Source organism: Apostichopus japonicus, chromosome 4 (genome assembly GCF_037975245.1).
Source record: "Apostichopus japonicus isolate 1M-3 chromosome 4, ASM3797524v1, whole genome shotgun sequence".
Classification (NCBI taxonomy): domain Eukaryota; kingdom Metazoa; phylum Echinodermata; class Holothuroidea; order Aspidochirotida; family Stichopodidae; genus Apostichopus; species Apostichopus japonicus.
Genome location: NC_092564.1, coordinates 2,772,021 through 2,797,407, shown reverse-complemented (window position 1 = coordinate 2,797,407; position 25,387 = coordinate 2,772,021). Strand labels below are relative to the sequence as shown.

Below are 25,387 nucleotides of genomic sequence, written 5' to 3'. Positions count from 1 at the left end.
ATGCCAGTTTAATTTCTACAGTTGTATGTGTTGATAATTAAATACCTTAGCTTACAGTTGATAACATCAATTAGGGAGGGATTAGATATCTATCTCATCGTCAAGAAAACTGTAACTTGGTACTTACAGTACACAGTACTAGGTCTTTTGGGAATGGTAAGGAAAGTCCCAGACTGGAATATTTGGCAAACTTCTAATACACCAGGCAGCCACTTATAAATTAAAATGGCCTCACAAATGTACAAACATGCTGGTTGAAGCTACAGTACTGTACTTCACCCAATTTCTCCTTCGTTTGAAAGGAGGCTGAGAGTTGACAACAGCAGACAAATCAAACTGGTTATAATTGGTGCTTCAAGTGTGATACACTTCAAATGAAGATGTAACTACAGCCACTGTACAGTAGTGCAATGATTGACAGTGGTTGCTCACAATACTAGGCATAAAACCTAAAATATAGGCAATATATACATCTATGTACAGTAGCAACACAACTTGAATCATAGGGGCCTATGGAGTAAGTACTAGTAAGGTGATGGATTCAGTAAATGTACAATAGCGTTTAATAATATGGAGGCGATACTGTCAGTAGTTTAAAGGGTGTGAAGACTCGCGCAAAAAGAAACGTCTAATGCTGGCAGTAATGTTATTAGTGAAAAAAAGTTTGCGTCCCAGGGACGCAAGCCCCCGAAAAAGTTTGCGTCCCATAAAAAAAGCTTGCGTCCCAATCGAAAACCAATTACGTTTATTGTATGACCTTATGTTACTAATACTAGTGTAGTATCACAGCTAGATACTTTGTGAATGTTTTACACAATATAGGGCAGAAATGCTCAGTGCCTTAACTTCGCTATTTTTCAGGGGCGGCCCTTTTTTCGACCACCCTGCCGTTTCAACCCATTTTCACCCCCAGTCCCCCTCCTCCATCCGTCCTTCTACTTCCCTACTCCCCAACTCCGTAGTAGACCCGTGCTTTGACCTTGCAGCGATTCCAACAAACAACTCTTCAAAAATCCCAGTTCCTACAGTGTGCATATCTTTCGCTAAATTCCAGTTCACTGGACATACTACTGCATGTACATGCCTGTTCGAGCTTCATTTTCAAATACACATGCACAAATCCTTAAAATCTGATCCAACATTTATCCTAGCTCTTTGCAAGCAATAATCTATACGAAAATTACAGTAGGTCTATGTGAATAGTTTTTTACGCAGTGTACATTTAAAAAAAAATCAGTTCAATGTTTTAAAGTACAGTAGTTGTTTACACACGAATGTTGCGCCAAATAACATTTACTGAAGCACGTGGTTGATTGGACCGCGAAATTTTTTTGCAACCGAAACTACTGATGGTAAGAATGCACATTTTACATAGCAACTATTAATACAGAGAGAAGAAACATACTGTGAACTGAAATATCCTGTTCAGGATCAGAGATGTTAGCTTCCCACAAAATTCATAGATTGTCTCCACATATTGAACATTTTCTGATCAAAACAACGATTAAAATATTACGAAGCCTCTTCGTTGTCAAAAGGTATACGTACTGTATGTGACAAGGCCTAATGTTATGATATTGGAGTGCAAACACATGATAGCCTATACCGCACAAAACTTCACTACAGTATCTCTACACAGTTGCAAGTAATTGTTGTTAAACAACATACTCTGTGTTCACTGAGCACTACAGGTGCAAGAATTTTCACAGACAATGGATGGGGACTTATAACCAATCAAATCACGGGAATTTTGGAAAAGCATCAGTCTATTTTTAGAGTGAAAATCTCCATAGTGGGGTGTTGTTAACCCTGTACCTTGCGGTTGATTGTTATGATATATTTATTTTCAAACAAATTCAATGATCTGTTGGAGTTGGAGAAATTTTGCTTCTTGTAAAAAAGAAGTTGTGGTTTTTGAAAAGAAATAATGTTCATTCCAAAATGTGTTTTGACAGTTTTGTTATGTTTTTCGTTGACCTAGTTGTGAGTGTGTATACTTGGGGTATGTTTCTCAAAATAAAAAGTTTGCGTCCGCGGGACACAAGCAATTTGAAGATTTTGCGTCCCTGGCCAAAACATTGCGTCCCGGACGCAGAATCCTGCGTTCGTAACAATGCTGGCTGGTAATTTGACCTAGTTTCGAATGAGGTGTAACAGAAGTGTTAAACACTACCATCGATCCCAGCAAATACACACACAGCTTGCTAACGTCGGTAATTAGACAGTAGTGTACAGTCAGTACATACAGCTGCGATCAATACACACAGCACAGTATACAAACGATACAGCGATGGACATCTCAGGTCCAGCTAAAGATAACAATTAATTCAAATTCAAAAATTCAAAAAAAAAATTCAAATAAACTTTATTAAGCACCAAAAATGGGCAATTAAATGCTCGCAATAAGACAATACAATGATAAGATGGAATAAGAATAATACAAATAGTATACATGAAAATACACTAAAAGGATACCATACAATGAATTGCACATATTAATTTAATAGGATAATAAGATTCAAACTATTAAGAAAAATAAGAATTGCAACTGACAGAAGGAATAAGAATCAAAACTCTCGAAAATGGTCAAACTATAAGAATCGAAACTAATAGGAATTTAAACCTAAAACTAAAAGATTGAAAAACCTATACGACAGTCTAACGGATCAAAAACGAAAGGATCAAAAATCAATTTTGAAAACAATGAAACTTTAAAAGGCACCTATAAAGCAATATACTGCTCCTAAACAGATAAAAAAAAAAAAAAATAATAATAATGATAATATGCATAAGAGAAAAGAGACTATAGTCTAGTACCCTAAAAAGGTGACCCTAAAAACATTGCACAAAGCCTAGTGTATTAAGAATGAAATAATCAAACATAAGAATCGAATTATGAATATTGCACAATGAATCTAACGAAACGCTGCCTATCTGGTGTAAGTATTATTAAAATGTGTGACAGCCATCGGAACGAAGGAATGTTTGTAGCGGTTTGTACCAGCAGCTGGGGGTCTCATCCTACCACTCCGCCCAGTGAATCGTCCAACGAGATCACTGTGTAACGGGTGATCGGTGTCATCAAGCACGGTGCGGAGCTTACGTTGAAGGCAGGAATTATAGAAAGAATCGAGCGACTGCTGATGATTCCCAATCAGACGTTCAGATTTCCTTATTATGCTATTGATTCTCTTCTTGTCCTGTTCAGTAATGCTACCATCCCAACACACAATACAATAAGTGAAAATGCTGGTAATGACGGAACGGTAGAATAATGACAGAAGGGTATGTTCAACATGAAATAATTTCAATTTCCTCAAACAGTATAGACGAGAATTTAACTTTGACATAATTAGATCTATATTATCTGACCAGCTAAGTTTGTCATTAACAACAACCCCTAAGTATTTATAAGTATGAACCCGTTCAACTGGAGAGTCAGAAATTACAATAGGATCGGATATACACTTGTTTAAGGTATCACGTTGCATTACTGTCTGCATTTTGTAGTGACACAAACCAAACGTCACGTGCAAGCAACAGAAAGTTAACTTTTTCAGATGGCAGCACACGGTTTGGGGTGAGTCTTCAGTGTGGCAAGAACAAATCAATGACGGAAATTCTATGGACGAATGGTTCTATTTCGTGGTTTGTAACCTTTGCTGCTGTACATGATCCATTACTGTATAGAGACTGCATTATAGGGTAGAGATTATTAACAAAAGAAAGATGGCCTACGGTACTCTTCCACTTTGAGTGACTTGACTGCTTCAACTATGTATGCACAGTATGTATTGTGTACAGTACAACACTGTACTGTACTGTATACACATTATGTATTGTACATGATACAACACTGTACTATACTGTTACTGTATACAATTTATGTGTTACGTAGAACACTGTACTGTACTGTATGCACAGTATGTATTACGTACAGTATGTCCAGTACAATACTGTACTGAACTGTTTGTGCAGCTGTATAGTAAATCCTACTGTATTTATGAAAGAAATTGCTGGTTAGGTTTGTACAGACTCTACATTATCTGAGGCTTTGATCTGGAGATGGGCCATGCACCACATCCAGTGACAGCATGACATGCAGTGTAACCAGCGGCAACAAGAGAATTGGAATGGTACAGGTTAGAGAACTCCCATACTGTACTATTGGATAATCTTTGATGACTACTGGTACACTTTACGTTATACACTAATTGGTATTGTACTGTAAGCTTTATTATCAGTTTGCCATTTTGTCATACAGAACTGTAGCTTTGGAAATTATAACTGCTACAAGTGCGACTCTTTGTACTGTACTAGTGGTTTGATACAGTTTTATTGTAAATAGTGGTTCAGCGCAGTATAACCTTACTTTTTACCTAAAGTACAGTATACTGTACAATGCCAGAAATGGCAAACTTAAAAAGTTCTCTAACTTGTGGGTCAATCAGTAATTATCACTCTGAGAGTCACAAGTATGATCACCATGCCTGTTATATCATATCTAAAGTTAATACATACAGTTGTTACTTCATTCCTCTCTTTACCTGTCTCGTATGCATACTGTACGTATGTATACTCAGACCTACAGACTGGTAAAACTCTTGCAGTGCGCCCTCAATGAGGTCACTGCCCTCTTTCTTCCAAATCAACCATTTTGAAGTTGTATAGCACAGTAGGTATATATAGAGATATATATGAAAGCTAGGTCATACAGTACTTAGTTTGTCATAGTTTGTTTAAATTTCTTTCTTCCTGCAGCTTAGTTTGAAAAGGTCAGAAACTAACATCCCCTGGCCCTGTCAAGGCTAGTAATTTTGACGTTGTCTGCACACGTACTGTAGTACAAACCCCAAGTGTATTCAGTCAATATCATGTCAGTTCTAATTATAGCACGGTCACTTGGCAGAATATTGTTCTATTGCCAAGTTTCAAGACCGTAGATGCATTGTTTGCTGTTCATTCTTTCTATATATTACAAATTCTTTGACTAGAGACACTAAATGTGCGATTTTTTTATGACCCTGCAGCATTTCCACTACCCATAGTGTACACAGAGATTGTTTACAGTAGATGGTTTAGTATTAGGTTAATTCTTCCATGTTGTGGATTTTGTGCAATTATACAGAATTGTCCTCGTCTCAATACATTCATAATATATATCTGCATTTTGATATTTGTGTTAATGTTACAAAGTCTGTAGTGTACTTAAACTTCTGCGGTATTTAAGATTCATTTATGCAACAACGTATATAATACTGTACTTTAGTATGAAGATCTACTTCTTTTCATCTTCTGCAGGTACACAAGAAACTTAGTGGACGAAGGGAACGGCAAATTTAATTTGATGCTCCTCTGTTGGGGTGAAAGTCAAGGCAGGTGAGAATTCAAAGTACTGCACAAGGAAGACACCAGTGTTTAAAGCCTTCTCATACATTGACCCCTAGGGACAAGGAAGAAATATTCACAACCCTCCCCCTTCCATCAACTAAGGATTTGTTACCAATGACCTCAGCCCAACTATGGTTGGGACAGAGGTCAGGAAAATTGCTATTTTCTTTGCCCCAAAATGGCACTCTGGGGCCTTTTCTGCCATTGTGACAATTTGTATTTAAGGTAGTAAACCTTTTGATGATCCCATTTGATTTTTACAAGCCCCAATTTCTCCCCAGCTCTTTAAGTCTTTCTCTGGACATCTACAGGTTTTAGAAGATCTGGATCATTTATGAGTATTGGAGGAGAAAATCAAAATTAATTGGTGTTGCCTTATGTGTCTGATGAATGATTGGCCAGTACTCTTTCATCTACAAGAATACCAGGCTTGGAATACCCTCTCACTCTGCAGGAAATTTTGTAGTACTTTTCAGTTTCCCAATAATTTACTTTACACATATAATACATCTCTTTAAAACAAAACAATCAACCAAAGCTTTCCATCCAAACATCCCTTCAGAGTGATTATTTCTTCATTTTAAGTAATCTATGCATCCCTAACCTGTAGAGGAAATTTATGCCAACCCATTCCATCCATCCATCCATCCCCTCCCCTTCCCATCCCTCTCGTTCCCATCTCTCCCCTTCCCATACCATCCCTCCCCTTTCCAGTGTAGCATATACAGTGTCGCACACTGTAAGGCATACTTCATTCATCTCAGATTCAAACCTCATGTCTGTTTCTGTAGACTTGGTGTGCAGTACTGCTTCTTGTCCCACCCTCCCCTTCTCATCCCTCCCCTTCTCATCCCTCCCCTTCTCATCCCTCCCCTTCTCATCCCTCCCCTTCTCATCCCTCCCCTTCTCATCTCTCCCCTTCTCATCCCTCCCCTTCCCATCCCTCCCCTTCCCACCTTACTGTAAACAGTATAGCATACTGTGTAAGGCATACTTCGTTCATCTCAGATGCAAACCCCAAGTCAGTCTCTGTACAACTTCATGTTCAAGTTGTTTCTCATGTCCAAGAACTTGGCTTCAGCTACATTAACTGAAGGCTGATGCAACATACTGTACATATATATGGCCTACATATAGAAAGGAAATGACTTAAGGTTCAGGATATTGTCTGTGGATGGTATTACAGGGTACCAAACAACTTCTAGAACATTCATTTGACCTTGAACAGCTGTGCCAATGATGTGGCATCTAGGTCCTAGCTCAGATGATTAAATTCCTTTCCATTTAGCTGGAAATATACAGCACCTGAAGTGTATCATCTTTTCTACCTGATGTTTTCTTTGGCTTGTGTTCAATTCTTCTATGGTATGATGGTGCTTGATTTGAACTTTGATACTGTATTTTTATCTTTTTTTTGGGCTTCACCATGGAAAGGTTATATGGGTTTAAGGTGTGCAAATAGTTTAAGAATAAATAATAAATAATATATTAATAAATAAAGTAGCAGAACTTAGTAACAGTCAACAGTAAATTAACCTGTCAACAGGGTGTTGGAATAATGGCTATAAAGCACTTACAGCGTCACATACTACAAGAATGTAGTGAAATGATGGTTATGAAAGCTTGATTTTCATGCAACACCCCCCTACCCCCCTTACTATTAACATAAACTGTCATCCCTTCCCTAAGACCCTGCCCTAGACCATTTCCCACAAGGGGGATGTATCAGTCATTAGATGAACCCTGCACCCCCCCCCCCCTCTTCCTCAAATTCAACTCTGAATACTGTAGGGGCCCAAACAGCTACAGTATACTGTACAGATACAGTACTACAGTAGGATAAGTGCTAGCTAAACTACAGGTACTAGGATAAGTGCTAGCTATACTACAGGTACAGTACTAGGATAAGTGCTACAGTAGCTGTACTACAGTAACAGTACTAGGATAAGTGCTAGTTATATTGTACAGTACTAGGATAAGTGCTAGCTATACTACAGGTACAGTACTAGGATAAGTGCTAGTTATACTGTACAATACTAGGATAAGTGCTAGCTATACTACAGGTACTAGGATAAGTGCTAGCTATACTACAGGTACTAGGATAAGTGCTAGCTATACTACAGGTACAGTACTAGGATAAGTGCTAGCTATACTACAGTACTAGGATAAGTGCTAGTTATACTACAGGTACAGTACTAGGATAAGTGCTAGTTATACTACAGGTACAGTACTAGGATAAGTGCTAGCTATACTACAGTACTAGGATAAGTGCTAGTTATACTACAGGTACAGTACTAGGATAAGTGCTAGTTATACTACAGGTACAGTACTAGGATAAGTGCTAGCTATACTACAGGTACAGTACTAGGATAATTGGTAGTTAAACTGTACAGTACTAGGATAAGTGCTAGTTATACTGTACAGTACTAGGATAAGTGCTAGTTACAGTATACAGTACTAGGATAAGTGCTAGTTATACTGTACAGTACTAGGATAAGTGCTAACTTTACTACAGGTACAGTACTAGGATAAGTGCTAGTTCAGTAGGCCAGACTCGAATTATCCAAGCTCAACTAAGATCTGAATGTAGTTTAATTGTTGGACAGCCCTTGTGTGATATAGTGCAGTACTTCTAACTGCATCGATGTGATATACAGTACATTGTTTAGTAGTACTATACTGCTGGACAATTATACTGCTAACATGGCATCTCTGTTTGAATTAAGTGAAAAAGCTGTTTAGCTAAGGCACCATTTGTATTGATTTGTACAAACAGTTGTGCTAGATCTGGAACTAAATTAACATCTATGTCACGTTTCGTTGGATATCATGAAGGCATATTCTAAGGGGAATCAGCTTTTGGTTGTCAGTGATCATTGTCACATGGCATAAAATGTCTGTGTTACAAACTTGTCAGAATGACATTAAAAATGACTTCATTTTGTTCATTTGTTGCTTTGATGTGGTTTAAAATTTATATTTGTATTTGGCTGGCTACGGAAGCATTTTTGTTTGCCACAGCTTCACCACAATGTTGTTAAATACAACATAAATCCCTAATATATATAATGCTCTCTGTTGATAAAGCATAAGTGTATACTTGGACGGTGAATCATCGTTTAAGATGGGGACAATGAGGCAGGCTCAGCTAATAGAACTGCAATGGGAACGGGAGCAGCAGACGTTGACACGTTTGCCTCAAAAGTTCTCACAACTGTCCATCCTTAAACTTATAATTAAAATAAGTTTCACTCTATTAACACTAAAACAGAACTAATTCCCAGCAAACTTATTATTTTTTTAAATTCTCGTTTGTTTTTATGTTTTCTTGCTTATAGCTCAATTCACAGCCATTCTGATGCTCATTGCTTTATGAAAATGCTGGATGGCACTTTAACAGAGACGCTATATCACTGGCCAGAGAAGGCATCGAAAAAGAGACCCATGGAACAGTTTGCTGCTAACGATTATCACGAAAATCAAGTCGCCTACATCTGTGGTGAGTGTTGGCTGCCAGAAAAAGGCTATATAGCGAACCAAGCATGTACAATATGAACAAGAACATTTCGAAAAGTTAAAGAAATTAATTGAAAGTATGTTTTGTCCTTTAGCTTGTTCAAGTCTCAAATACAAGTTATTGGACAGAATTCTATGTATGCAGATCCATAGCTGGGATATCAACGCTTACAAAAGTCTAAAGATACTTTCACAGGTTTACGTACAGTACAGACTGGAGTTTTATATCACACAGACCGACTCTCTGACATACAAAATAATCTACCTAAGGTAGATTAGATGTTGACTATTCTGATTACAGCTTTGGAATCGCCTTGTCCAGGCTGATACAGTATTTGCCAAACAGTATCTACATGAGATAAAGGACATTCACTTTGTTTGCTGAAGTTGACAGAATATAATTTGAGTGGAAATTTTGTTAATAAAATAACCCATTTTACTAAATTTTCTGCTTAAAATTGTCTAAAAACTAGTTGTTTTCCTTCATGTGTTCTTGTATTAAGCTAACAGCTTTTCAAACGCTCGAAATTGGAAGTCAAATACAGTACAATTGTTTGCTATCTGTGTATAAACAGTGCCTATTTCAGCGTTTGATTTTCGCGGTATACCAAACATGACGTCACACGGTGACCAGAGGCTCCTTTAGGTCAATCTCTGTTTTCAGACATACCAGAGGTGCATGTCACATGACTCCCCAAAATTTCCATTTTCGTGGTCGTTTTTTGATGGTTTATAGTAGGTTTTCGAACATTATTTTTTACACATGTTGATTATGGGTATGTAAACTCCCAAATTAATGGAAAATCCCCCCAAAAAATGTTGTCTCCTTAGTTGGTCTTTAAACAGAAGATGCATTCAGCAAGATGACCAAAATCTAGGAAGATTTAAAAATTTCAATGGAGTACAGGGATTAGTTTAGTAGTCAATTTTAAGTGGCAAAAGTTGAACTTTTGTGTCATATGAAAGACTAAATATTTCCTTATGATGAAAACTGCTATATGTACATCATCACACTTGCATCTATCGTAGCAATTTGAATTTGCCCATTTTGTATAGCATTTCTTAATATATGATACAGTAACTGACTATTTTTAATTATACCCTGAGAATTCTATACATTATTAACTGTTAAATAGAATACAGCAAGCTTGGGAAAGCCTGTTGTACTAAAGCTAAAAATGAGTGAACATGTACAGAATCAATGCACTACTGCATGGGGTGGTAATACTGCAATACTCCAGCAGATGACATGAGCAGTGAATTTTTACTGTTGGACCTATAAAATGTGGAGGTCGACATGGTAGTAAATTCTTTTTTTATTATAGAAGAAAGGGAAAAAGATGAGCAAAACAAGGGTTGTAGCTAACGTACAGTACAGTATCCAAGTGTTTGTTTTTTTTTGCATCCTTTTCAACGAAAGACATTTTTGCTTCCATCTACCGCACTTACTTTCAACCCAGAACAGTTTTAGCTTTGAAACCCTACGACCAGTGAATTTAAATTTGTGAGGTCAATAGGTGATTTTTGGGTCTGCTTCCCAATCAGTGAAGAGCAATCAGTCGTATACAATTTTATAAGTTTATTGGAGCAGGATGTATAAAGATGTTTGTATAAATCTAAAAAAAGAGGGCAAATTTTGTTATTTAGAAATTTTGATAATTGTTAAAGTGCCTAACTAGATTCATATAACTGTTAAAGGACGAAGACTACTGTATTACCCCTAGAAGTTTAAATACTGTAGACATTGGAAATATTTTACACTATACTGTACAGTGTATCGATTGTAAACCTGTCATTTAGTGTTTTAGTGAAACCAACTGTAAGTACAGCAGTTCAAATGTGAGACTTTGCAGTTTACTGTTTTAATATCATATCAGTGACCTCCTCCTACAGTACAGTGTAATAACCTTATAACCAGCTGGAAAATTATGTACTGTACATTTTGTTAGTCTGTGGTACCTAGAGGGTCAGTTTTGTATGTACAGTAGCTGAGTCCTGCGTTAAACTGCTCTTACAGTAGGCGACCGAGAGAGAGAAATATAGAGCTCTCCTCTGCTAAATACATTGTCCATTTCAATGTTGCGTGCCTGTATTGTCCCTAGTTTTGGGAAGAAGATGTAAGCTTCAGTACTGTAAGGGATGTTTTATCTTTGACTTTTTGCCTACAGTAGTCCACAATGATATCTTGATTTCTGCGAGGAGAAAATTGTGATACAGTAGCTGTGAAAAATATGACATCGCCTGTATTAACTGACCCTATTCTGTAATTTATACAAAGGGCAGTGGAAGCAAACGATTGTTAGTGTTATTGAGTCTACGGTAGTTACAGTATATGACTTCAAGATGTTTTTGTAGATAGTGATCACCAAAAGACAAGACTTATTTCAGGGAATAAGTAAGTGTTTAAAGTTGGTGCAAACTTTGGAAAGCTCTGAAGTTTGTAATAATTAAGACAATCATGTCAGTGTGTAAGGAACTTGCTATATCAATCTTTGCAATTGAATGGCAATATGACCATTTTGCATAATAATCATTTTGCCATATAAATGCGATACCTTATACATAAATATTTGCTGTATTTAGGATTTGTTATGTGAAGATATTGGTTTGTACTGTACTTAGGTTGCTTTTATTAACTACTGTTAGGGTGGTGGAATGAGGAAGAAGGTTGATAGACTTTTTGACATGTTACCAATTAAGTTATATGATCAGTTGGCCTACTGTACTGTACATAACTACAGTATTTAGTATTTTCTACAGGGCACAGTTATATATGACAGTAGGTCAAAGTGCAGTTACTAAGCAGTTTAGAGACAGATTATTAATAGTTCAAAAACTGTAAGTGATTCAACTTACGGGTTTGCTTTGAGTGACTAATTGCGAAATTTAATCAATATTTTAATTAAACGTTTGCTACTGTACGAACGCCTAAAATATCTTTCCTCATTAAAACCGCAGAAGTTCCTGGTATTTCCTCTCACTAGACTGTGATACTTGACTATTTCCAGATCATTCTTGTATGTGTACATGCAGTAGTACTGTACTAGGCTATGTACTCTAGAGGCTATTTACAGGGTATATGTATATAGTACTGTACAATGAAACTTCTTGTTAAACATACATTTTATGCGTATGTTATGGTTTGCTTTACACAGTTTAAGACTTTCAACTGTTGATGATAGTTAAATGCTCATTGTCAGATTTGAGGTTACTGTTTTGAAGTGTTTGCGATTTGTTCATTTGTTCATTGATGTAACCTTTGGAAAAGTGGCCTACTATCTATAGTGAAGAGGAGTGAATGATAGCACGCTGTAAGACTTTCAAAGTCTGGCAATTATGACTCCTTACCAAATTAATTCCTCAACTTTCATAACTGTGTTACTACACCAACCTGTACATCTCAAATTTCTGATAAAGGAAAGAATATTATGAAAATCTGGGCAATTTCTGTAGGCGTACTGTATCTCATTTTGTGATTACCCCCACATTTAACTTTGTACTTCATTCACCATCTATTTATTGCAAACTATGAGAGTACTCTCCCATTTTGTAATTTTACCATAAGATTCGATAAGGAAAATTTAGGAGCAAGTCCTCTTTAGTGTTTAATGTTCTACAATTAATACATTATTTCTGAACAACAGCATTCAGCAGATTGTGTATGTTATGTTCAGAAATTCATTGACAAGAAATTACAGTTTGAGGATTTGATATTAGTTTAACGTTAAGACATCACTTTGAAAAATTTACTGTATCAAGTACAGGAAATATGAGAAGTTTGGTTTTCTTTTGAATAGATGAAAAAGGCCTTCACAGAGTGGAAAATAAAAGCCATACAGAAACTGCCTGCAGCCTTCACCTGTATTCACCTCCCTTTGATACCTGCAAGTGTTTTGATCAGAGGACAGGAAAGACTTTCAGTACCAAAGTGACTTTCTGGTCCAGGTTTGGAAAGCGGACACCTTTCGTAAGTGACATAATGTAAATTGAATATTTAACTTTGATCATAACTTAATAATAGTTACGGGACATAATAGTGGTACCTGTACATACTCTCCCCCATCTTGAGTAGTCAAGTTAATGATCTGCATGCATGGTTATTAAAGTCTATTAGTATCCAAGGCTATTAAAATGTCCCACATGTCTAACGCTACTGTATGTGAAGATGTAACATGTTATGCTGTTTGGACTGGATTGTGCAAAACTGTTGTTGAACTGAATCCACTGTAGTCTGCATTATTTGAAGTAGCCTCTCAGTTTTCTTTTAATAGATGTCTGTATTATATTATACTACAATATATACAGCATCTAACCAGTATATCTTGTCTATACACTCCTCAAGGCTCTCCACCAATATTGTGAATTCATGAAACTGGAGTTGTCTGTAAACAGACTTCCATGGTCATGTGGTTAAGCTTTTGACTGTATTACTTGATTTAAATTTAATCTCAGTATCATAGGATGGGATAGACACACTAGTAATTAGCCATTGCATGATTATAAAGTTATCTTTGCAGCACACACACAGAGCTGAAAGTTCTTTAACCTCTAGCACTATGAAACAATCCAAGAGGTACATATTATGCTGTGATAGTCAAACTGTTCTCTTTATAGAATAGCTTGTACTTTAGATGATGAATGTGACACTGGGATAAGATAAGACTCAAAGCTCTCAGTTACATTGGATTAGAAGGATATTACAATGCTATCTTTGTTGTTTTTCCTTTTTCTGCTAATAAGATGACACACGATAAAGACCTTACCTCCTGTTCAGTTTGAAAATGTAAATATCAGAGAAAAAGCACCCGTGTATAATTAACCCAACAATTAAGATTAGCATAGACAGATGTGCTGAGATTAGATGAGAACAATGGAGTTAAGAGATGAACGTTCCGGCATATTAATGATTTATAGCTAAAATGTCACTCCCATGTTTAAGTTCCAAGGAACCAAAATGATAAAGATTAGAAATGCTATCTTTGTTGTTTTTTTTTGCTAATAAGCTGACATATGATAATGACCGTATCTCTTGTTCAGTTTGAAAATGTAAATATCAGAGAAAAAGCACCCGTGTATCATTAACCCAAAAATTAAGATAACATATACGGACGTGCTGAAATTAAATGAGAACAATGGAGTTAAGAGATGAATGTTCCGGCATATTAATGATTTATGGCTATAATGTCACTCCCATGTTTAAGTTCCAAGGAACCAAAATGATAAAGATTAGAAATGCTATCTTTTTTGTTTTTTTGCTAATAAGCTGACATATGATAATGACCGTATCTCTTGTTCAGTTTGAAAATGTAAATATCAGAGAAAAAGCACCCGTGTATCATTAACCCAACAATTAAAATAACATATATACGGACGTGCTGAGATTAAATAAGAACAATGGAGTTAAGAGATGAATGTTCCGGCATATTAATGATTTATGGCTATAATGTCACTCCCATGTTTAAGTTCCAAGGAACCAAACTGATAAAGATTAGAAATATTAAAGATTGCTGTAAGCGTCGTTGTAGGTATGTTGACGATGTCTAATCGACCAGAATTACAGTACTTCAGTTATACGTAACATTCTGAGGTTTTTTAACTTGTATACAAATATCATGAAACTGTGTCTACCATGCTGTTTACACTTTTCTAGTTTTTCTTCTGTTTTGATGACATATTGTAGACTTTGTAAATGTTTTATTCAGAACGCAATGAGCTTTTATCTGAAAAATTGTGTTTGCTTTAGCATCACAAATCAGATTCATGAAGATAAATCCTATTCTGTCATCAAATCCAATGAAAAGAAAAAGAATTATAGTTAAAAGCTTTATACAACAAATCTATTATTACAAGGATTTGCAAATATAGGCCCGTACAAAGTGGATTGGAGCAGGTGTAAAATATTAATTACTCTCTAAGATAACACTTTACTACAAACACGCCACTATTTTCGCATCAGTAAATACTGCAGTAGTTGTATCACATGAGCCTGTGTGTTGTTGTATACTCATAACAATTTATTTTGTTTTGTTATTTTTAACAGAATGTGAACGGCTGTCAGTCAGCGTGCATCACAGCAGAAGGTGACTAACCAACGTACAGTGGACTACTCCAAAACCAGCAGCTAATTGATCGATCAGTTCATTGACAAAAGACTAAAAAACAAAACAAGAAAGGCTTCAAGGAAAAGCGAGAAAGCAAAAAATAAATAAAAGTTGACAATTTTGAGCTTTTAGCAAGCTTTTGAATTACTTTAATAGCTTCAGTTGTGACGGGAGAGGAAGGAACTACTGTATTACACATTGAAGATTTCTGCTTGGAAGAGTTTAGTTAATGTTTAGTGTCCAGACTTATTTACTCAAAGTTATCTCAAAATTTGCTTCATGATGATTTGTCTTCCATGTAATTTGAGATTAATAATGTTCGAATTTTATGTACATCTGTATATAAATAATATTTTCAATCTGAAATGGCATTTTAGAATGCATGAGGGTGTATTAAAATCTATGTGACCTGTCTTCCATTACGTTTCAAGTTTTTTTCTTTAATTTTCATGTGATCATAAGAAGTTTATATTTAGTTAAATTAAAATAACTACCATTATAATATTCACATAAAAATAACAAGGTATGTTGGGTATAGCAAAGAAATATTGCAACAGGGTTTTATTCCATTCCTAATTTATGATACTTTTAACAATCCTGCCAAGTTATGATCAAATAAGAAAAACATGAATAGTGAATTATTGAAATTGTTCTGCCTTTTTCATAATTTAGCTGAAGTAGATTCTTGATTTTTCATATAATGGTCTCTGTTCTGCATTATGGGGTAAATACTGCTGGGAAAGTGTCTTGGTGCAGATACATTGAGTAGTGTATAAAATTAATTATTCATGGATTTACCAAGTTGACCTTTCCCTTGGTGAAAAAGATTAAGAAAGTTGTTTAGTTTCATCTATTACAATCTTAGTTTGAATAATACTTGGTAATAGTTCTTTTTGGCTTTATCCATAATGTGGTATATTTCATCAAAATTAATCATTATTTGGGACATCAAGTCATCATGTTGCAAGTCATGATGTACAGTATGCAATGTTGCATACATTTTCAGGGTTAACAATGGTCATATGGTAATGTAAAAAGAGAGCAAAACATTTTCAATTATTACCTTTGGCTGTTAATCATTCCTCAATCAAAAAGCAGGTCAATTTTTTGGAACACATCTCCTCACCAGCCTGATATATTTGAACATGAAAAAATGAGATAAGCTTGTTGAACAATACAGAAAAAAAGACAGATGTTACTGCAAACCTTCAAGAATGTTTATACAACCTGTTAAAAGTACATACATTTATGTTGCCTAGTTGACTGATGTGGTGGCATATAGCATGTGTTTGATTCCAGACAATGTTATCTGCTTGCCTGATACACTAACCTGACTTTTGCTTCTGCTAAATGAGTCTCTGAATGCTGATGATATTTATTTAACTTCTACAACAGCAGCAGTATCAGGATATTACTTAAACTAGTTTATGTGTCATTCCATGAATTTTGAACAAACATGAATTAGTTACTGTACTAGCCGTCAGCTCAGTAAAAACGATTGAAAAGTTGGTTAACAATCATCTTTGACTAACTTGTACCTTTGACATTATTTTCAGTATTTACCGATTTTACAGTCCCGTTCTTGGAATGTTTAATTGCTCACTATAGTGGAGGTAGATTGTGTAGAAGTTAATTGCTTGTATGCTTCTTGTGGCGTTTTCAATTCATGGTACTGCCCAAGTTTCAAGTGCGACAAAACACTAGACATAGGGTGTGGATCCTATGATCTGCCTGCAGTTCCATTCCAATTGTCTTTCACACTTATGCATTCTTGAAATCTATGTTAATGTTTTAGTAAAAATCATTTCATGTCATAATTTGTCCACAACTGGTTACATTTTCATTGTTTAAAGTTGAAGAATATCAAGTGATCATACTGGTTTTTAGCCTTTATTCATTGTGTACTTAGACTGTTGAAGCTCAAAGAGTTCTAACCATTTCTATCCTTCCACCAAATGTCTGTATCTAGAGAAGTTGCTTTAATCAGTTGAACAGAGTTCGTAGCTTGGATTTGAGGCTTCTTTTATCAAGCAAGACAGTGATTGAAAACTAAGCAGATATTAATATCCTGCCAGATAAGCATTCGATGGGATGTGAGTTCTATTTTGACAACAACAACAAATCCAAACAAACAGCCACCCGTTCTGTGAACCATTGACAATCCTGTTTATAAAGTAATTCAATCTCTGTCGGCTGAGACAAACAATGATTGTAAGAAACATTTTCAAAGTGAGATACTTAGTTTTACAACTCTGCATCTCTTAGGAATGAGTAATGTAGAAAGAAAAGCTGAAGTAATGGCTGCACAGGTTGCGATTATAACAAACTGGAAAATGTGACTATTTTAAAATAATACTTCATTATATATTGACTTTAAGTGCATGTAATATTTTAGAACTATCAGAACAAGATATAATTATGACCATTTGGGGATTTGTGGCAGTAGGTTTAACAAAACAACTACAATATGTTTGAAAAGAGGTACAGGTGGCTTTGTATATAATAAATATAAACACCCACTGAACAAGCACTTGAGGTGCCTTTCAATCATAAGGTCCCGAGTTCGAGTCACTCCAAGATTAATGTATGTAATCCAGTTACAGAGTTGTTGACAATTCATAATCATGGACGTTAAATATGAATCTAAGAGACTGACTTCGGTCAGCTTGCGGCTTTGATAAGCCAATGAGGCTTCTTCGCGAGTTCCTGCTTGCAGGAGGATCTAAAATACATACATACATATATTAACTTCGTCATCTTCAAAAATATTGCCAAGTAGAATTAATTATCACTTAACTATTGAGATTACTTGTGATTTTTAATAGCGATGGTGTCCATTATACTTCACAATGTACATTTCTTGTAGTAGAAGTAAAACTGTATCATGCTTGTCTGCTCTGCCCAAAAGTGGAAGTACTACATTTGAAGCTGTCCTTACAGATATTATCATTCAAAGTACCAGTTAATCGCAACATTAAAAGTTGAAAACGTGCATGGGCTGAGACTACACTGTCATATATTGTAGGTATTGGACCGTTATGAAAGCTGTCATGTTTTGCAAAATTAAAGTATGGTGTTTGAATTTGTCTACTGTTCCTTAATACTTGTTAAGTGTATGGTGTCTGTAAGGCACTGCTCAAAGATCACTTAAACCAAATGGTCTTTGAAAGTATATTTGTCTGATGAATTTTTTGTTGTACACAAAACAAGTAAATTAAATGCAAGGGACAATGATCGCACATGTATTGCAGCAATATGATTAACCTCTTTCGTGAATCAAGCAGCTGATCCTTAGATGTCTTGTTAAGTATTGTTTGCCAGATGTGTAAAGGCATTTACCCTGGAGTATCCCCATCTCATCATCTGTTTTCTTCTCGCCTCTCATACTTTTAACTCGAGGAGAGAACATGATTCCTAATCACTGCCAGTTATTTGCTTAAGATTGCTTGCTGTTATTACAAACACATAATTTGCAGGCGGCGGTTATTAAAAGGTCATTTGCAATTAAAGTAGTATATAGTTTTATTTTATTATAATTTGTTTATTTATTGTTTTCTCTTTGTGATTCATGCATTTGTTCGGAATACATATGTGATTTAAAGTGAGATCCACAGTTTCCACAATTGGAATCAGTGGCATGCCATTTTATGTAAAGAAAGTTCTGTTATAAATACTGATACAGGTAGGTTTTATTTTTGGTTAAGTTCAACAACTACTGTTACCCATTGTAGTGTTATCAAAGATATTTTGCTACCATATTTGCTGCTACCGTGGACAAGGCCGTTTTAGACCTTTATGTTCGATTGCAGTCACCTCTTTCCCCTAAAATGAATTTTTCTAATGTCCACTGTATGAAAAACTTCATATCATCATGTATAATCTAAGATTCAGTTCTGCCTTATTGCATATGTAACAAGTTAACACCATACATTTGTGTTTTGTATATTAAGAACACATAACAACATTGTAGTTGAAATCGTTTCACCACACACAGTGAAGGAGATCCGGCAAAAGAAGTCCATGCATTGTTTCCGATAAGGCAGAAAACACAACGGAGTAGCTTCTTCTGTAGTTCTTCAAATTGGTTTGGAAATATGCACACATTCCGTCTAGTGAATTCCATTGTATACATTTTTATTCCAGTGAAATTATTTCTGTTCATCTTTTGGTGTACAACAGATGGTAACACTTGTTTCGTCTCATGTTAAAAATTAACATTTGTTGCATTCTGATGATTATAAGATTACCTAACATGTTAAAAATAGGCCAATAATCAGCCTAGTGTTATTTCTTTGTCATGGTTGCTGCTCTTTTGATTATCAACACTATATTAGTGTGCATCATCGCGCAGTATGAAGTAGTGTCTTCCCTCCTTTAATATAATATATCTTATTTAGCAATTGTTAATCATTTAAGTTTTAGGCAATAAAATTGCTTTTACTGTGTACTAACTATGTCGCTTCACATCAATACTGTAGATATTTTAATTACGATTCCATATCATTTTGGCTAAGTTTTGGCACATTTTCGGAATCAAATTCTCATTAGGATAGAATAGGAATTGCTGGCATTGGCATTATTGGTAAAAAAAAAATTTTTTCCCTTAGCATGTGAATATCTTAAAGGCGAAGCAAGCACAACCAGCTTCCTCCAAACAACAAAGAAAACGTGTTCCAATTGCAAATACTATGGCCTTAGTGACAAACTTTGAGACTTGATTAGCCTGTGATTGGCACTGTTGTCATTAACAACACAACGTTTTTCTTAAATCCTTTCCTTAAATAAAGGGCAAATAAAATGCAAAACCTCTCAATGGCAATGTGACAACACATATTGACAATATGGTATTTCCTTGATATGATTTTAACAATGGTATCTCCAAACAGGGCAGGATATGTCTTTGCTTTTAAGATTATTTATTTATCGCCAGTATCTCATTCACGTAGGTTGGGTTTACTTCTCCTCTTAGGTTGATATAGTCTACGATTATATTTATATGTAAATGTCGGCATCAAATTAAAACTTATTAAAACAAAAATTGCCAGTTAATTGAACTGGTTGCTATACTTATTCTCATTTTCAACGTGTTTAATACAAAGTAACAGCTTTGCGATAGAATAATATGCTCGTGTTTCAAGCGTATATTGGTTAATATTTGATATGAGGAATCTAATTATCTAATAGTTGCTGGTAGCAGTATACATCGTGTAAATTTCATTATCAAATAAAAGGAAATATTAAAACATCTGTAAAGAAGAAAAAAACAATAAAGGGGCAACATTTTCAAGTCGTCAACTGGTTCGTGTTGATTGGGTGTTTTTATTTTGTATATGTCTGTCTTCCACAATTTCAGTGTACTTTGTATATAGTTACTGAATATGTTATTACACTACAGGTATCACCACATGAAGTGGCATGCTCAAGATTTCAGAAGTGGTTCAAATTCTGAAACTCAATTCAGTTATAGTGGCTGAACGTACATCGAAGGACCAGAGGCAAATAAAAGGATTTTAAAAAGAAGGGACTGGGCTTGGAGTCGTTGATGACGATCACATGTAGGCGGATCTGAGGGGAGGAAATTCAAGATGAAAAATGATGGATTCTGAGCCCAATGAAGACTATAAATTAGGTCTTTTATTAGGTCTGTTATTAGCTTAAATGCAACTTTGTTCCAATTATAAAAGTGGGTTTGTATGTGTGGTGTACACCAGTAGGAGTAATTGAATTCGTCTCCGGCTAAATGTAAGCACTTCTCGACTGAACCATTTTCTCTCGACCGACGATGGATGTGTTTGGGAAGGAGTACATTATTGACACGTAGATCTTTGATTGTGACATTGGACACGATCAATGTAGGCTGCAACAGTGAAGTATAGGCTATACAGTCCTTGGGGGAAATGAGACGAAAAGTTAAAACAACAATATATGCTTAAAATGTCATGACAAGGTAAAAACTAAATTCTATTAGACTTACACAAAGGCCATGCGACATCGAGTTTGATAAATTAAGAAATTTATTTTTAGAAATTATCGATATTTTATTGGTTAAAAATTTGGGTTTGAATAGTAAACTAATTATTCACTGGCAAATTAGATTAAGTACATAACAAGTCTCTCGGTCTGCGTTATATCGTCATTTACTACACGTGTCTTTGAGATGTGTCGTTAATAAACGCTATATTGGCCTACTATATAGTTTATGTACAGTTTATTCAGCCTATAACTCTCCTCGTACGTGTCAAGGATTCTGGTCGAGGGAAGTAGAAGTTGAGTGGGCGGAGAAGGGGTAGACGGTGTTTTTCTGTGTAAAATAATTGTTCCCTTATCGAATACTATGCATCAGCCCTCACACGAATGACGTCACAATTCCCTATCTCTTAAAGGTAGTAATCAACGTTTGTATAATAAAAGTGTAATACAGATACACATCACAAAAATAATTATGCAGAAAAATCACTCACATTGATAAATTTGACAGTGGATTGGGAATCCGGTACGTGCCTGGGCTTGGCACTTGTGTTCCTAACATGACGTCATCATTGTCTTGTTTTGAAATCGCATTTTCAGATATCCATATTCAGATGCGAATATTAAAACGTTAATTTCTAATTAGTCCTTGAGGTTTTCAAGGTGATGAGGATAGTTTTGTACATAGATTTTCTCATAGATTCAGAGGAAGTTACTCTTGATAAGTTGGATTTTTCGTGTCATGGCCTCTTTAAGAAAAGTAGGCTTCATGTCTGTATCAATGGAAACAGGCTGTTGATTGTTCTGTCAGAAACATATGGAACGCCCAAAAGTCTGGTACGCCTTTTACGATACTTGTAATAAACACAGACCACCCAACCGACCCCAGAAATATCCATTTGGGGTTGTTTTGGTATGAAGGTCATGATATTGGCTGTCATTTTATTCATATGTTATCGCAGATTAATTAATTGAAAGATTCCAGTTTAATCCTGTTCTTTAATGCTTTCAATTTATTTTCATCAGTTTTCATACATCAATGATAACATTCAACCATGTGTTCATAAAAACAATGTGAACTGTCACAAAACAAAAATTCAAATACAATTCAGCGACCGGTGCAAACATCTATCTTCATTACAGACATAGACAGATTTTAGAATAAATAGATTTTCTATTGAACTCAGTATAGTTAAAATGCATAACCGCCTCTATACTAACATGGAAGTTAATGGAGATGTTTGTGTAAGCCCTGTTGTCAACACTGTCCAAAAATTCGTGTACCGTAGTATAGGCCTACTTAACATATATCAACCAGAGGCTATCAAGTGGAACGGTAATTAAAATACAGAACAAACAAGCTTCAAACCTCTTTCTCGTAGAAAATGATAGAATAAAAAAATTAAAAAAACTTTCATCCCAACATTTCCTACGAAAGAAATATGCCGCCGGGTCGGCGGGATTCCCATTTCAACGTCCATAGGCTATGATCCTCAAGTGGGTGAGAGCTTCCGCTACAGACATGGCCGGTAAACATTCGTACCTCTTCATATTAAAGGTTTCAAAATATAGACATAGACCATGCACTGACGGTAGATTATGCATCACATGTTTACGCCTGCTTTTTTTTGGGGGGGAGGGGGGGGGGGGGTTGTCGATAACCCGTTTCATATACCTCCTGAGCATGTGTATCCTCATGGTTGTGTGTATAAGATCAAATTATCCAAAACACATATCCCACACACCTACACGCATATCATTGAAGTATATCTATATAATATTTCCGTTGTGCACGAAACTTCTTAGTCAAACCATGAAGCTATGTACTCTTCACACATTAATAAACATTAGTAATCTAACTAAAAAATCAATGTACATGACTATGGTCATTTATTCAGACCATGCAGCTATGTAATATTCACACATTAATGTATAAACATTAGTAATCTAACTAAAACAGAAATGTGATGGCTATGATCATTTATTCAGACCATGCATCTATGTACTATTCACTTATTAATGTATAAACATTAGTAGTCTAACTAAAACAGAAATGTGATGGCCATGATCATTTATTCAGACCATGCATGAACCTATGAACTATTCACACATTAATGTATAAACATTAGTAATCTAACTAAAAAATCAATGTACATGACTATGGTCATTTATTCAGACCATGTATCTATGTACAATTCACACATTAATGTATAAAACATTAGTAATCTCACTAAATTTTCTATGTGATGTCTTTGCTCATTTATTCAGACCATGCAGCTTCTTTTTTCATAATAGCGAGTTACAACAAAAGGAAATGTCGATGTCTTATAATTCATTGTAATGCAATGTCAACATTGGAAGGCAAATATCTAATTTAATCATTCCAGTTCGATATTAATTGAGTAATATTTTTCATGAGAAATTTAGAGTGAAAAGAAAATTTTAACATTCCTCATTTTTCGTGAATTATTTTTTATTAGTCGTTATTATCGAACTTTATATCACCAGGGGTATAACTAGTAACTTTCACATTATTATCTCTATTGTTTAGTCATCTCTTCATACTATAGGCGATGTAGGCCGAGTTAGGTTGATGTAGACCGAGCGAGGCCGGCTTATTAATTCCGAAAAAGATTCGGGAACTGACGGATCCCGATGTTTCTCTGGGAGCGGTCAAAGGTACAGAAAAAACCGCCCAAGAAAAGCAGATTTCTGGCGAATAAATTAATACTAGGATTTAAACAATATGAGATACTTCATACTTAATAGGTTAAAATGCGTATATTAATTAAGTTAGACATTGTACGACATTTGAAGAAACAAAAATTCCGGCCACAAATTTATGGAGGTATTTTAGGTAATTTAGTACTAAAAAAGGTCTCACTATATACCAACCCAGCTAGACAACATATTTTCCACGTATGTTGATTCCGTAACTAGTTCTCATCGTTGTTTTTTTTTTTTTTTTTTGTAAAGAGGAAGTTGTGACGTCATGCAAAGTCCAGCATGAAAAACTGTTGGATTCCGCTGAGACATCTTTAACTTCCATGCAGGGTTTACTTGCCGTCTGAATTAGATCAAATAGAACCAAATCGTCATCTTTATCCTCAACAATTATTGAGATACCTACCAAAACACATGAGAAAAGCTAAGAACAACCTTGTACTGTTTGGGAGATATCAACGGTTAAAAACCGTTTTAACCGTTAACGTGTGATGCCACCGGTGTATTTATCCACACCGGTGGTGATGGGGACTTGAAGAAGGGGCGCTTTCTCGCCCCTGGCGAAACTAGTACCTTTTTCGACCAACATGAAACGGCGCCTATGTCATCTGAATCTGAGAGGGGGGGGGGGGGGGTGCTTCTGACCTAACATCACACCGCTGTTGAGCCATTTAACCGGCATATGCCAATGTGTCCCCTGCACCCGGGATGGGGGGGGGGGGACGGGTGTGGGATGAAATCTTTTTTTCCCTTGTGTTTCTCTGTTCAGATGTTCACTGTGAGGTGCTGTTCATGGAAACAATGTCAGTGGTATCATAAACTTCAACATTTTGGAATCGGCATTGTCAAAGCCCATATCTATCCCCGCAACTTATTTAAAAAAAAAACACATTACATTAGAGAAACATAATAACTTAGTAGTATATTGATCGGTGATTCCATATAGAGCTGTCATCGTCTCTTCATTAAAACAATGATACAGTACAGATGGCATATGATTTCTATTTAGGGAAAATATTCAAACTGGGGATCGCGAAGCTTTTCAGGGTTGCCAAAATGTTTTGAAGGGTCGCCAAGAAATTCCGAAGATAAACAATTGCCGATTCTTGTGAGGAAAAAAAAGGTGGAAAATGGTGAACATAACTTACTTAAAAAGTTGCTAAAATATTAAACCATCTTGTCGCTCAACACTCTTAATCATATACAAATATCTCAATAGGGAAGGTGATACCCCCTCCCCGTAAATTCCTTCCATATGCCACTAGAGGGTCTTCAGTGATAATGACAGTGAAATTTGTAGGGAGATAGACCACGGATGACGATTGAGTTTACCCCTCCTTTAACCTTTAACTACATAAAGAGAGACAGAATTGGAGAGAAACAGATACCCCAACATTTTACTCAGGTGTACTAAGCTTTGGAACCAGACTGTACCTATATAAACACGTACCTGGAACCTATACTTTCCACGTTTAGTAATCAAAAAGGGCAGTTGCCTCCGTCAATTGCCAACGACTAGGTTTAGGTCAAGACAAATACTACAAAGTGTCTCTGTGGAATATTCCACTCATTTACGTAGTACGTGAATTGTCAGTAAAGTAAAGTATTAAAGGCTAAACTACATTCTGCTCTAGTTCGCAAGTTTCTCCTTTGTTTTGTAGTTTGATGGAATCTTAAATATATCTTCG

The 25,387-nt window shown here is 35.7% G+C and overlaps 1 protein-coding gene across 2 annotated transcripts in view; it reads left to right on the top strand.

Annotated features, from left to right (window-relative positions):
* The window catches only part of LOC139966140 (cysteine dioxygenase type 1-like), a 29,885-nt gene extending 9,582 nt beyond the window's left edge, over nucleotides 1-20,303 (top strand). For both annotated transcript variants that reach the window (XM_071968865.1, XM_071968866.1), the window contains exons 3-6: nucleotides 5,302-5,379; nucleotides 8,730-8,890; nucleotides 12,705-12,874; nucleotides 14,948-20,303. In XM_071968865.1, the coding sequence (XP_071824966.1) occupies nucleotides 5,302-5,379; nucleotides 8,730-8,890; nucleotides 12,705-12,874; nucleotides 14,948-14,995 (457 nt within the window). In that variant the 3' untranslated portion in view covers nucleotides 14,996-20,303. The remainder of the gene's footprint in view (nucleotides 1-5,301; nucleotides 5,380-8,729; nucleotides 8,891-12,704; nucleotides 12,875-14,947) is intronic.
* The last annotated feature ends 5,084 nt before the right edge of the window (nucleotides 20,304-25,387 follow it).